This window comes from Macrobrachium nipponense, chromosome 12 (genome assembly GCF_015104395.2).
Source record: "Macrobrachium nipponense isolate FS-2020 chromosome 12, ASM1510439v2, whole genome shotgun sequence".
Taxonomy (NCBI): Eukaryota; Metazoa; Arthropoda; class Malacostraca; order Decapoda; family Palaemonidae; genus Macrobrachium; species Macrobrachium nipponense.
Genome location: NC_087205.1, coordinates 81,977,479 through 81,993,631, shown reverse-complemented (window position 1 = coordinate 81,993,631; position 16,153 = coordinate 81,977,479). Strand labels below are relative to the sequence as shown.

General features: G+C 34.5%; 1 protein-coding gene across 8 annotated transcripts in view; it reads right to left on the bottom strand.

The window, feature by feature from the left end:
• LOC135224616 (serine/threonine-protein kinase D3-like) overlaps positions 1-16,153 on the bottom strand; it is a 459,833-nt gene that overhangs the window by 285,717 nt on the left and 157,963 nt on the right. For all 8 annotated transcript variants that reach the window (XM_064263796.1, XM_064263793.1, XM_064263797.1 and 5 more), the window contains exon 2: positions 4,962-5,093. In XM_064263796.1, the coding sequence (XP_064119866.1) occupies positions 4,962-5,093 (132 nt within the window). The remainder of the gene's footprint in view (positions 1-4,961; positions 5,094-16,153) is intronic.

The following is a 16,153-nucleotide window of genomic DNA, read 5'->3' as shown; positions in this document are numbered from 1 at the left end:
AGCAACAGACACTGAATACTACCTATTAGTACAGTATGTTATTATCAAATCATTAATAAATTGCCCACTATATAAAATCAAATTACAAAAACCTTTGAATAAAGAAAAAAAATTAGTTCTCAAAGATGGGAATTACAACCTACTAGTATTTGACAAGATATGACAAATACCATAACCAAGAACTAAACATCATAGTAGTACATGTAACAAATAGAGATGGTTTAAAAAATAAAACCATATCAGAAAAATGTTTTATGTATCCATCTTCAAACAATCTAATGTCCTGAAAAAACTAAAGTGTAGTACACTATATTATCTAATCATCACAATAATTAGGAAAAACATTGTCAGTGCCTGCTACAACTTTTGGTAAAGCCATACTGTAAAACGTTTGCTCTTTTCCTGCATCATTCAATACCCTAAAATATTAAAACATAAAAAGGATGTTTTTATTATAAAACAAGGTTTTAATTACGTATACTTACCCAGTAATTACATAGCTATAGTTTCTGTTATTTTGCACTAGTATAGATTCAAATTTCACGATAGCGACACCGAAAGTGTGTAGGTGACACCAGCCTCGCCCTCTAGCGAGAAGGTTAAGAACGACACAGCAGATTAGTTCATTCCGCTTATGCTTATGTTCATCAGTGGGGAGAAGGGAGGGCTCTGATCATGTAATTACTGGTTAGGTATAATTAAAACCTTGTTTTATTATAAAAACATAACTTTTAATTATGCAATTTACCCAGTAATTACACAGCTAAGTCCCACATTGACAGGAGGCAGGATATAAGGGAATTCTCAACTCTAAAATATTAAGTCATGTAATGAATTAGAGATAGATAAGCTGCTAGCATTGAAACCATGCTTGTCCTTCCTTGTTAGTTAAGAGAGCTTGTAGTATAGACTGCCTCCGGTTGATGTACAACTTAACCTGTAGTGTGGCACAGCAGTAAAGCCAAGGGTCACCTCTACTTAAGGGGGAGCCTTGTAGCAAGGATGATTCCAATTGCTCACAAGGATGACAATTTGCCTTCTCTGGGCACAGTACCATAACAAAAAACAACCAGATTATAATGTCACCTACACTGAAGTAAAAACCATAACCCATCCACTATAAGTGTCGGGTGCTCTGGGTACATTGTACCCTCTTGGCTCCCTAAACTTCAACCCTTCACTAGGAGGTGAAGGTTCGGACAATAATTTGTCCACTAGGATGTTGAATTCCACCTATATGAACCTTATTAGGATTCTGGTATGGTTCTGATCTGTCTATAACAGAAGGGCTCTTGCCGCTTCGCAGAGAAAAAGTGCGTTCCTCTCTGTTTCTTGATATAAAAGAGAGAGCTGTTGTATTGTCCGAGTGGACAGTTACTACTTTGTTGCAGACCAAGTCTGCAAACTCCAACAGCCCCCAGTAGATAACAGTCAATTCTTTCAAACTGATGTGCCACTCTCACTGTTGAGCTTCCCATGTCCCCAATACTTCCTTGTCTCCCAGGAGAGCTCCCCAACCTAGATCGGACACGTCTGAATAGAATACTTACTAGGTTGGGGCTCAAAGGGAGAAGGGACTTCCCTTCTAATGGCCTGTCTTCTGATCTCCACCAAGACAGGTCCTTTATTTCAGATGTCACCTTGAAGACAAATAAATCTGGAAATTTTTCCCCATTCCAGTTTATCTTTACGAAGAGCTGGAGATTTCTCATGTGTATACTCCCCAAGGACATAAACTGCTTTATCAAGGCTAGGGTGTCCAGCAGGCTCATCCATTCCCTTGTGGAGCAATCTTGAAGGCCTAGAAAATGGTCCACCTTCTGAAGGCATGACTACATTTTGTGCGAAGAGAAAAAGCCTGAGAAGCCACCGAGTCTACCCTCATCCCCAAATAGACTAATTCCTGACAGAGGACTAACTGTGACTTCCTCAAGTTTATCAGAAGTCCCAACTCCTGTACCAATGATAGAACTTCTGCAGGTCCTCCATGTACTTCTTCTCTGTCTCAGGTAAAGAGAGACTTTTATCCGGTACTTCTTCTCTGTCTCAGGTAAAGAGAGACTTTTATCCGGTAGTTGCAGGCTTTGCAATGGGGGCTAAGACACGAGTAAACATTTGTGGGCTGACAAAAACCCAAGCACAGAACTCTGAATTGGTATATTCTCTGGACACAAATCAAAGAGACTTCTTTGAGTCTTGGTGAATCGAGATATGGAAATATGCATCTTCCATATCGATGGACTCCATACCTGACGAATCGATAACAAAACAGTCTGATTCGTTTCCATTTTGAATTTTGTCTTTCTTACAAAAACATTCAGATCACTTACATCTAACATGGGCCTCAAGCCCCAAGACCTTGGGCACTACAAATAGTCAGCTGTAAAACCCGGGAGTTAGCGGATCTACTACTAACTCTATGGCCTTCTTCTGCAAGTGACAAAACTTCTGGAGTAGGGAGCACAGGAGGATAAAGATCTGGCTCCAACAGACACTCAGAACTTTTCCTGCATGCAGCCTCATCAGATGGACGCTCCTCAGAGCTTGACCCACTTGATGAAAGACAAGACACCTCCTTTGAGATACCTTTCCAACGGCGCTCTGTGGCGATTTGGGATCTAACAACAGGACTGCCTGAGGGGGTGACTGCTCATAGGCAGACCCCACTGACCTTCCTTGGGCTGCCAGTATGCCTCTTCCCAGGTGCTGGGGAGTTTGACAGGGACCTTTGCCAAGGAGAATCAGGGATGAACAGCACCAATGCACAAAACTACCCTATCACAAGGTTAACATTGCTAATCCCAACACAACTAGCAATGGTACGGGAAGTAAGCGAGGGAGCCAAGTGAAGCAGGGAAAGGTAAAAAAAAAATAAAAATAAAAAATAAAAATAAACTGGAACAGTGTTATCTGATTAGGTGCCCATGTATCACAAGAAAACAATTTGTGCAGCTATGTAGCTTTCGATATTGAGCGCTCGGGCACCACTGGGAGCTACTAGGCGCCACTGAGCGCTCTCAGGCACCACTAGGCACTCATATGCCACTGGGCGCTCAATCGTCTCCTACTGGGTACTCAGCGCCAATGGAAACTTTAGCGGGCTCAACTAGGCACTCAGTTACCTATATGATAAATACACAACATAATCTTAAGTCAAACATATGACTAAAGACAGGATCAGCCATTAAATTTTGGCACCAGGTAAGCTAATAGCTTTGACGCCAGAGGTACTGTGTTGTCTGTCTAGCTGCATAACAGCTGTGTTTTAATCCAAGCTCAGCAGGCACGCTAAAGCAACACTACTTTGTTCCCTTAATTGGTTTTAAGTACAGCCCTCATTTTCAATTAAAGTTGTCTCCTATAATTAATAACACATTATTCTATTCTTGCTTTCACTAGGACCTCAATAGACCATTCTCCAAAAGCCCATCATCACTAATTCTCTCCTGCTACATTATATCCTTTCACTTAAACAATCTGGAAAGTAAAGATTTATAAGCATTTAAATTTATTGCAATTTCATTGCAGTAGTGAACACACAACTTTATAACCACAATAATTACTAATCCTGCAAAAACGCCTTGCAGATTATTATTATAATATATACAGGATAGTTGATCCAAGCCCTCTAAGCCTAATAAAGGCTCTCCTCAATGCCTTGTGGAATTAAGAGTCAACTCCAACATCGTTCTGGTAACAAATCCAATGTTTACATTATTGCACTTACTCTATCAGGAAGGTAGTTAATGAAATGTTTACATTATTATGCTAGTAACTTAACAACTCAGTAATTTTATGAGATTTTATGAGGTTTGGGAGAAACCAAATTTCTTTTTTTACCAATAGTGCAAAAGTTACTAGAGCTATATTACTACCTTTGCTTACAGAAATTTTTAAGAATCATACACAAAACATACTACATACTCCTTGACATCTCATTCCCAATCATTTCAACTCAAGATTTACCACTAATAGGTACCAGACCTTTCTCCTTGCCAGCAAAACCTCATTTTGACCTAAAACCTGCACTTCAGAAGCTTGCAACAGCCTGACATTAAATAAAATAGTTTTGCTGTGGTATCCTCTATGAATACATGTCAAGCTTGAAAAATACACTACAAATTAATGACATAACTATCAAAACCTAATACAAAATTACCTTATGGGTAAATATATGTCCAAACAAACCAGAACTAACAAGTTACATCCCTTTATAAATACAGTAATTTACCTTGTTTCAAGTACAATCAAGAATGTTGCCATGAGGTATTCAGATACTAAGAGATGGATACATGCAAAAGTTTTTGGCTTAAACCCCAGGAACTAGACTTATATAAGGGCATCCTCATAAAAAAAACTTCAGAGTAAGTAAAACCACTCATTAAAAGCAAACGGGAAGAAAATCTACTATGAAGACCTTGACGCTACTGCTTTATGTTTGTTATGTCTCAATAAGGTTAAAGTACTACTAATTAATGTCATCACTCTTTAGTCACTCTGATTCTAAAGGTTTTTACTTAAACTGAATTATACAGTATGTAATTAGACCATAAATTTTTATCTTGACACTCATAAGGCTTGCCTGAAGATAAAGATGTTAAAAAGCCAGTTGGGAAAAAACAAAAGGGTGTACAAAACTTAAAATGTAATGAGCACTACAGCTGTAGATCAATGCAAAGAACCATTATTACTGTCTACAGTATACCACAACAGCCACACTGTAAGTGATATCTCCATTTTCCACAAGGTTATCAACAAGTAAATGCAACAAGCAGCTGTAAACATGTCTTACCATCATGTGACAAATAACACATAAAAATATATGAAGTACGCTGCTATGCATTTACACAGCAACAAAATATCACATTAACCCTAATATGTTTTTTGTCAATCAGAAACAAACTACAGATAACCTCCGAGTGATAAGTAATAGGATATGCAACATTCACAGTTTACTTTACCTTAGTATTAATAAATTCACATGCTCTATCCTTCAGTGTCTTCAGTGTTAACTGAGATGCATTTACTGTTGTTGTGTCCCGGATCAGGCCATGCTGGAGGGAAAAACTTATATCTGCTCCGGTCACCTCCATCTTTAGAGAAAAAGAGAAATAAAGGAAATGAAACAAATAAAGTAAAAATATAAGAGTGCAAACAATTTTAAAATATTGCTCCGTTAAAGACTAACCAAAATTTAATAAGAGAGATACATCTTCGAGTGAACAAATCATTACTATTGCACCATACAGCTACCGAATCAAATACATACATGTATATGTACAGTACACATGATTTGCAATTTTTTTTACTATTTACCCAGTTAGAATTAAACATTCTATACAAATATATATAGGAACAAATACATACAAACCATGAGTACATCAAATGAATAAGCAAATTGCTTTCATGAAAATCTAAATTCAAATATATTACACTGTATATGGAAAAGTATATGAAGAAATGGACTCTCTTGAAGAGGAGAGAAAGTTATTTAAGAAAAAAATATCTACTAATTCAATATTTATCTTACATTGATTACACATACAAATTCTATATAGAAGTCAAAAGTATGTAATGGCAAAATATATACATATGATTGTGTAATATATACATATCGATTTATGATGGTTTACTATACCAAGTTTGACAGAGATCCTTTCAACTGTGCAGGAATAAAGGTGACAAGAACACTAACAGACAGACAAACTAGCATTTAGCACCTCCTTGTCCTACTTTAGTTTGTTTCTTCCTTGCTGCTACTTCTAACATCCACTATGTTAGAAACAAATCACTGTAAATGCTTCTAAAAGGTTCAGGTGCAAAGCTACCATTCATTATTCTTCACTTTGCACAACTTTCTGTTCATCTCTCTAGCAGTATTAGACCATATTACTGTCTTCAAACTATTTTCAATATAAAAAAGGAGTCGTGCATAATATGATAACATATAAAGGTTTACTTATTTAAAGACAAATGCAGCCAATAATTTTTATATCAATTTATAAAAATTCTGCTCACATAAGTTTATTTTCAAATATATAATGCATCCCACATTTCGACATATATAAAGGTTTATATACATACAGATATATTCAACCAATATTTGCATTTTCAACTATACTGCATACATTCTGCTCAAATACATTATTTTCAGGTATAATGAATCCCACATTTCACAGGCACTAACCTTTAAATTAACGAATGCATGTCATTTATGAAAACACCCAATAATTAACTCTGTGTGTGTGTGTGAGTGTGTCTCTCTCTCTCTCTCTCTCTCTCTCTCTCTCTCTCTCTCTCTCTCTCTCTCTCTCTCTCTCTCCGCCAGGTCCCTCTGACGAGGGAATTATCAGGTTGCCCCAACACATGGTTATTTGATAAGAAAAGATCAACTGCAACTAAAGAATATTTATTTTCCGCATTTCTATTTAAGGACCATTGCATGGCACTCTACTTTAGAGCCAATAATAGAGAGGTACATCTTTTTTTCTTCTTTCCTAGTAAATAAAATTCAACAAAGTAGATAGAATTATAAGCTATTTCTCTTTCCATGGCTTTTCTATAATCTAAATAAACTGGGTTGCCTTTTACTACAAAGCAAACATTTTTTAATTCTGCTACCTAATGTCAGTTGCTCAACGACAGCAAAGTATAACCGGATACAATCTTATTTCCACCACTGTGGCTTCTCCAATGCAAAAAGTACCAATGAACTAGCTAGATCGCAAAACAGGAATTATGAAAATATACTGCATATGAAATAAAAAATCCAAAGTCCCCTAGCTAAGTAGATGAAGCCAACAAAATAACAGAGCATCTTTATTACCCTATATAATTTCACTTAAGATACAGTACTGGTTTCCCCAATTTGGTTAATTTTCCCAAAAATATCATCCAAATCATGAGTAAATGTGTTAAGGAAATTTTTTCAAGAAAATTTCATAAGCATGAAACCCACAACTAAAACACTACACTTTTTTTTAAGGATTCCCTTTAATTTTGTGCAAAACTATGAGGAAGAATATTTGCATATTCTGTGCGATGAAAAGGTCTACGTATCAGGGAAGGGACTGAGGCAGCAAAAAATATTGGGGATCAGGGAAAGGATTAAGACAGGAGAAAAGAAGGACAGGGCAAGATATTAAAGCTGTGGGTAGGGAGGGAGCTGCAGATTATGAATATTAAGACTAAAACATTAGAATAAAGCAATGGGAGCATAATGGTAAAAATTTAGTACAGTACAGCATTTATCTGTTTATCATTCTCATTATGGTATGTTTTCATCTTCATAGTCACAAACTCCACAAAATTTCTTCATATAAATAATGATAATCACTAAACTTCTCATGTACCACAATAGTACATGTACGTACACAAAGTAAATTTCCTCATAACTGTCAAAACTGTTCTAGAGGGCAAACCAGCATGGTAATCTTGGCCTCAACCTCTTGGCTTCAATTTCAAATATTACAATGCATAAACTGGAGCTTTCATCATAATTCCATTAGTACCCATTACTATACTGTACCTGAAAAGCCTTATTTCAGCCACTACATACTTTTAAGATGACAGTATTTTAATCATTTCTTGGCATTATTATCCCTTAGGCCTTTTTACTATCTTCGATTCCTTAATAAAACAACAATATCAAACTATATATAACATCTAAATAGACCAAAGGTTTGTTTCATACATGAACAAAGGAAAAATTATGAAGTAATTAAATAAAGAAATGGTACTGAATATAAAAAATTGGACATTTGAAGCAGCACTGAACGAACAAAATAAAAATCATCCAGCAACATAAAAATTATGGAAAATACTGCAAAGGCATAATTAGGGCCACTGAGTATCTAAAAAAAAAATATAATCAAAGGCAACAACATACACATGGTATAATCAAAGAATAAAGGATTAAAAAGTAAGGTGGTGGATGAAATAAAATTACATGGCCCAAATAACAATAGCAACTGATATGTTACAAAAAAAAAGGAAGACCATAAACTGAAATGAGCAGTCAAGGAGAAACATTCATACTAATTAGTAACCTATATTTACGAAGAAAAAGAAAAAGATCCTGTAATTGATACATAAAGGAACATCCTTCTTTTCTAGCATGGCATATATGAGCAAGGTAATATTTTAAGGCCAAAAAAATCAGCATTTATGGCACTGACATGAGGATAATTTTGTGATAATAACCATAGCTATATCTGTTCAACCATTAGTAGTTCTGGTAATTATTTCAGAAATTAATGACTTTATACATTTTAATGTTCTACCATTGAAAAAGGGAGATTACAGACAGAATGTATGGAGTTTTTTTCCCCCCCCCCCCCCCCCCCCCCCCCACACCCCCCCCCCCCCCCCCCCCCCCCCCCCCTTTTCCCCCCCCCCCCCCCCCCCACACACACCACACACACACACACAAAAAAAAAAGCATGAAAATGTACATTATTGTAATACATCATCATCTTATGTACAGTAATGTTTCCGATTATGCACTTGAACACAAGGAATTTGACACGTTATGCCAACAACAAACTTAATAATCAATATATCCACACCTCTGACATTCAGGCATTTTGCAATTGCTAGGCTACAATTATACTGGCCAATAACGAAAGCAGGAAAGGTCAAACTCAGTAAATGGAGACACACCAACACACAAGGTTTTGGGTTGAAGGATAAAGAGTAATAAACACCAACACATGTTGTTTTTGCTCACCAACAACATGATATGTTCAATTTCACTGCTAGAAACATTACAATTTGCATTTCAAAAGACAAGCATTTCACCTTTAATATGAAGTTAAAGAGAAGGCATGAATTCTTAAAACAATGAAAAGTACAATGCATTAAAGTAAATCTCAAACACTAGACAACAGAAAAATAGAAACCAGACTAATATATATATGGTACAACTGTCTTTAAATAAGGTGTACAGTAAAAAGTAGTATGCAACCATATATTACAGCATCTAAAACAACCCAGTCCTCAATTATCTAACACCACTATATTCTTAACTAGACTACTGTAGGGCATGAAAACAAAGATTTATAACTAATACTATAAGGCAAAGCACCAGTAACTAATAACAGTGCTGAAAGCACCCATATTCCTGGAATTAGACTTAGATATGTATATTCAAACAGTCTCAGGTACTTTGGAATTTCCAAAACTAAGGATTTTAGTTTAAGGGTACAAAGGCCCAAAAACCTAAGGCTAAAAATAAAAACAAATTTCATAAATAGATGGTAAAATTTATCGTTAGAGCTACATAACAGTAGCAATAACAAGGGGAAACAGAAACAATATCTAAATATAACTTAGAAAAAAAAAACATTTAACCCTCAAATGCAAGTCTTGATGACAAGGAGATAAGTGAAACAATGTACCAGATCAGTATTTAGAAACTTTTATGTTTTGTAAACTAATGTAAATTTAACATATTGACAAGTTACCTATTATGCATTTCTGATTAATTACCTATATTCCAAGTAACCATCAGAGGATACAAAAAAAAGTCTCTGTGCTAGAATATAACCAGGAAAAAATCAAGATTACAGGGGAACCACCTCTCACTTTGACTGCTCTGTGATAAATTGAAAGGCTTATCAAGGGAAAAAAAAAAAAGTTCAAAAACAATTCCTGCAGAAGTTGATGACTTCATGTCATGTTCCTACCTCCATTCTCTCTTCTCTGCCAACAAAGAGGTGGGCTTTCATGAGGAAATTGCTTCAGACTGTGTATTTTTCAGACTTCTAACACAGCATGCACGTATCTGTTAATTCAATTTCTATTTGCATCTTCATTTTATCAACCAATCAGACATTCATTTATCGATTTTGTGTTATCCGCATGAAAAAATATTTCTCCTTTCTTTTATGCTTAATAAGTAGACCTGTAATTTTGTTTTATGGAAGTGGTAGTGGATTTTGACTGGAAAATCAACTCTTCACTGAAAATAGGTTTTTCACTCAGGAAAATAGCAGGATAATAAGGCAATACACCCAGAGTTTCCTAGTCGTAGCCACTTTAGAAGCATTCTTTATTAATAGTTTATTTGACCAGTTTTGGGGCATCACTGTTTGTGCAGCCCTTTAAATAAAATTTTCCCTTTAACGCCGAAGCGGTAAAAAAAAAATGTCTCCCGTGTGCCGGAGACGTTTCAGAGTGAGCGCGGAAGCGGAAAAAATATTTTTTTCAAAAAATCACAGCGCACTTAGTTTTCAAGATTAAGAGTTTATTTTTGGCTCCTTTTTTTGTCATTGCCTGAGGTTTAGTATGCAACCCCATCAGAAAATGAAAAAAAATTATCATTTTTATCATATATATGATATGCGATATATGATAGCGCAAAAACACGAAATTTCATATATAATGTATTCAAATCGCGCTGTGCGCAAAACGGTTAAAGATAACAAGTTACTTTTTTTTTCGTTGTAATGTACACTAAATTGCAATCATTTTGGTATATAACACATTGTAAAACGATAAAAGCAACACAGAGAAAATATTATCACAAAATAATGCATGAATTCGTAACGCGTGGACGTAAACAAATATTTATTTCAAAAATTCACCATAAATCTAAATATTGTCCTAGAGACTTCCAATTTCTTTCATAATGAAGACAAATGGTTGAATATTACTATACTGTAAGAATATTAGCTTACAAATGCAGTTTTCGACCATATCTGACGAGTTAAAGTTGACCGAATGTCGAATTTTTTTATATATATTTTTTATATGCAATTATTTCAGAAATAAGAAAAGCTACTACTTTCAAATATTTTTTGTTTTATTCTACATGAAATTGAGCACATTTTCATATATAAAACTCTATGAAATGCCTAATATGAAACGGAGCAAATATTCTGAGAATGGGACTTACGCATTTCGGAGATTTGTGGCGGAGAATCCGCGCGCGGGGAGGGGGGGGATGGAAAGTTTTTTTTTTTTTAAATTCACCATAAATCTAAATATTGTTCTAGAGACTTCGAAGTTGTTTCACGATGAAGATAAATGACTGAATTATTCTAGACTGTAAGAGTTTTTTATCTTACAATTGCGTTTTTTCGACCATTTCGGTAGAGTCCAATTTGACCGAACGTGGTTTTTTTTCTATTTATCGTGATTTATATGCAAATATTTCGAAAATGAGAAAAGCTACAACCTTCAACTATATTTTGTTATATTATACATGAAATTGCGCACATTTTCATATATAAAACCTTATGTAACGGCTAATTTAAAATGGTGCAAACATTACCACAATCGCACGTATGATTTTTTCGGAAGAGTTACCGCGCGGACGTAAAGAAAATGTTATTTTTTTCATAAATTCACCATAAATCGAAATATTGTGCTAGAGACTTCCAATTTGTTGCAAAATGGAGGTAAATGCTTGAATATTACTAGAATATAAGCGTTTTTTTTAGCTTACAATTGCGTTTTTCACCATTTTGGTAGAGTCAAATTGACCGAAGGTTGAAAATTTGTCACTTATCATTTTTTATATGAAAAATATTTCAAAATTGATAAAAGCTACAACCATGGGTTGTTTTTAGTTGTATTGTGCATGAAATTGCGCACATTTTCATATATAAAACTTTATGTAACGGCTAATTTAAAATGGTGCAAACAATTACCACAAATCGCATGTATGATTTTTTTCGGAAGAGTCCGTTACCGCGCGGACGTAAGGAAAAAGTTTTTCATAAATTCACCATAAATCGAAATATTGTGCTAGAGACTTCCAATTAGTTGCAAAATTAATTTAAATGATTGAATATTACTAAAATATAAGAGTTTTAGCTTACAATTGCGTTTTTCGACCATTTTGGTAGAGTCAAAGTTGACCGAAGGTTGAAATTTTGGCACTTATCGTTATTTATATGAAAATATCTCAAAACTGATAAAAGATACAATCATGAGTATTTTTTTTGTTGTATTCTATATAAAAATGCGCACATTTTCATATATAATACTCCATGTAACGGCTAATTTAAAATGGTAAAAAAAATTATGTCAAAATGACGAAATAATGTCAGAGATGTGTCACAGCTACTTTTTAGTGCAGCAAGAAAGAAATTCGCGCTTGCGTGCCTGCGTAACGATTGTAAACAAAACAACACCTTGATCCGTGAACTCCCAGCATCCCCCAAGGCGCGTGATTCAAGAGTTTTCGGCTGGTAGGCCTAAAGTATTTTTCCGCGAAGTTTTTAAAAAAAACTTTTGTATGTCGACGTAAAATACGTCCAGTCGGCGTTTAAGGGTTAATTGCCCCAGTTTGATGCTCAAACTAAATTTTTTTCAAATAATTCTTATCTGTTATTTTATCAACATACAGTGGTCCCCCCGTATTCGCGGGGGATGCGTACCAGACCCCCCCGTGAATAGTTAGAACCCGCGAATGTTTGGAACCCCTATAAAAATGCTAAAAACAGCCTATTTTGTTAGTTAAAACTCAAGAGAAACCACTAAAAATTTTCATACTTGGTTTTTTTAATAGTTTTATCACAAAAAGTGCATTTTATGATGAAATTGATGAAAAAAAAAAAAACAAAAAAAAAAACGGAATTTGTGGATATTTCTCAGAAAAATACCGCAAATGCGCGAATTTTCCGCGAATAAGCTGGGAGGGGAAAACGTTTCCAGAGAGAAATCCGCGAATGTGTGAGTCCGCGAATCCGGAGAACGCGAATACGAGGGGCCCACTGTACATAATTCACTCATAGCATCTTTGTCATCCCATCATGTTGGAGACTGTCTCCTTCGAGAATGACCTTCTATAGTACCTTCCTAGAAGATTTTTATTTTTAGAAAACATTTATGTACTTCCTCATGTAAGTTTTCCCTTCAAATCTTACCATTTTCCTTATTTTTTGAGCTATTTAGATGATTGTGTTATCATTTTAAAGGTCTTTAAAAGTTCTATAAATGCCTTTGAACACAGTTCTTGAATTATTATGCAAAGAATTTTTTTTCTTGTTTTTAATGAATATTTGTTTCAATTTACACTTAAGTCTTCACTTTGGATATTTTTTCCAAGATTCATTTTTTTTAAAATTTACATATTTAATTCTGGATATTTGTTCAAAGCGCTACGCTATCTCTCATGCAATTAACAGGAAATTTTTTCCATAAATTTGTATTTTTCATGACTAATAAACCTTCGGTCTTCGCAATACAATTTTTTTTCTAACGCCAGCTGCAAACCGGTTAAAAAACTATCAAAGATTGTAAAACAAGGAATCTGTGGCATCTGGCAACTCATGCATATACAAGGTGGAAGCTGGTCCTCTTGACGTGTCATCATTTCTTTAACCACCTTGGAGAGTTGACTTTCGCTTCGCTCTCCTTCCCCAAGAATTATTCTAAATCAAATACCTTTGTTGGTGAAAATATTTCAAATAAAGTAAAAGACCTTATACATGGTCCTGGAAGATTTTACAAGTCCTCAGAAAATAATTTCCTCAAATGTCAAACGTAAGTCTTTTCCCTTCAAATTGTATCATCTTCCTTATTTTTTAAGCTATTTAGATGATTTTTGTATCATTTTAAATGTCTTTAAAAGATCTGTAAATGCATAAGAACAAATTCTTATAATTATCATTAACATTTTTCCTTCTTTTTAAAGATTCCTTTTTTAATTTGTATTCAGTCTTCAATTTGGATATATTTTCCATAATTTATTTTTTCTGAATTTACATATTTTGATTCTGGACATTTGTTCGAAATATAACGCTTTCTAATGCAATTAACAGAACTATCACGTCAAATATTTTTGCTGTGAAAACATTTGAAATAAAGAAAGATTTTCATACTTTTTTGGTGGTTTTAAATTTTGTTTCCTGTTCCTTTTCATGTATTTTCATAAATGTTCATTGAATTTTATGAATTTTTCAATTCAAGTCAAAATCTGCTACCACTCCCCTTTAATTAAAGGAATGCTGAAGATTACTAACACTATTATAGAATAACTGAATACAAATTTCTGCCTATCCCTTCATGAATTTTAATGCATATCCTCCCATTTATCCAGATTCGGTTATTACCAAACAAAATCTTATAAAAAGAAAAAATATTTAAAATTCATGTGACCAAGAGTTCAGTTCTTATAAAATCATGAAATCTCACAAATGGAAGTTATTAAACTTAAGAAAAAGTCATTAATCACATAAAATTTCTGAAATTGACAAAGGAATGCTGAAGATTACTAACACTATTATAGAATAACTGAATACAAATTTCTGCCTATCCCTTCATGAATTTTAATGCATATCCTCCCATTTATCCAGATTCTGGTTATTACAAACATCTTATAAAAGAAAAAATATTTAAAATTCATGTGACCAAGAGCTCAGTTCTTATAAAATCATGAAATCTCACAAATGGAAGTTTACAGTATTTGATGTTTTATTATTAAACTTAAGAAAAAGTCATTAATCACATAAAATTTCTGAAATTGACAAACAATATCTTTAACAATTAACATTCTTAAATCAACACTGTTTATAAATATTTCATCATCAATTCTTAATTTCACAAAGAAAACATTACTATTCCATGATTTTTGTGATCATTAAAAGATCCATACTAAATATATTACAAATACGTATACATACAGACATATGAATAACTTGATAAAGAAATATATATAACGCACCGCTCCTAAATCCTTAAATCTATACTTTGGGATTTTACTAAATTTGTACTGTCCGTCGTATATGCCTTTGTTTTCAAAATGTATTGTTTTCTATACAGGTGTATGCCCCTACTGAAGAGAGTGGAGAAGAGAAGGATGAATTTTATGAAAAGCTTACTGGAGTTATACAGAGGGTTAGAAGACATGATATGTTGTTGCTGATGGGGGATTTTAACGCTAAAGTAGGGAGAGAGTATGATGGCTTTCAGGGAACAATTGGAAAATTTGGAATTGGAGTTAGAAATGATAATGGGAGAAGACTCTTCTGGGTTATCTATAACAAACACATATTTCAACCATAAACTAGAGCAGTTCAACCATAAATTAGAGCACAAAACTACGTGGGTGTCGCCAAATGGATTGGTACAAAATTTGATAGATTATGTTATTGTAAATCAGAAATAGAAGAAGTCTATATTAGACACCAGAACTTTTAGGGGCTGTCGTGTTCCTTCTGACCACAAACTCGTAATCTCCAGGATTAGAATAAAGTTAAAGGCTAATCAAGAAAAAAGGAGAACTATAAAGTTTGATGTAGATAAGTTGAGAAATGAAAAACAACAGTATGAGGTGAAGGTAGGAGGCAAATTTGCGGCATTAATTGGTATGGAAAATATGGATATGGATTCAGAGGAATCCTGGGCAATATTAAGTTTAGATACTAAGGACGTAGCAACAGAGGTGTTAGGTTATAAGAGAAGTAACAGCAAACCTTGGTTCAGTGATGAAGCAAAAGTTTTAAGTGAAGAGCAACAAAGGTTGAGAATTCAAATGGACGATGAACAGGACCTAGAGAAGAATCAACTACTAAAGAGACGAAGAAATAGTAAGCTGAGAGATCTAAGTGATAGGATGAAGCATGATCAAAACATGTTTTGGAAAGAAAGAGCTACCGAAGTTGAAGTAGCTATGGAAACTGGCGAGAGCAGGGCTGTTTTTGCAGCTGTGAGATTCTTGAGGAACGCAAGCCAGAAAAAGTTTGGAGGGGGTGATGGCATGTTGGATGAAGATGGGAACTTGGTCACAGACGAAATGGAGAAAAGGAATCTGTTTGCAAGGTATTTTGAAAGACTCCTAAATGTTGAGACTACCGGTAGGGATGAGTGCATTGCAGATTCAAATTAGGCACTGGAGGTACAAGAACAAGATATTAGTGCAGAAGAGGTGATGGATGCCTTAAAATCTGTAAAAAATGTAAAAAATGGAAAAACTGCTGGTGTGGCAGGATAACTGCAGAGATGCTAAAAGCAGGAGGACGAAGGATGATAAGAGGCATTAAGAGTGGTTTTTAGCATAGTGTGGAAAACAGAGGTGGTACCAAGTGATTGGAAAAAGGGAATTATGATACCAATATATAAAAATAAGGGAAGTAAAAGGGTGTGTGGTAACTATCGGGGCATAAGTTTACTGTCAGTCCCATGGGAAGATATTCATGAGAGT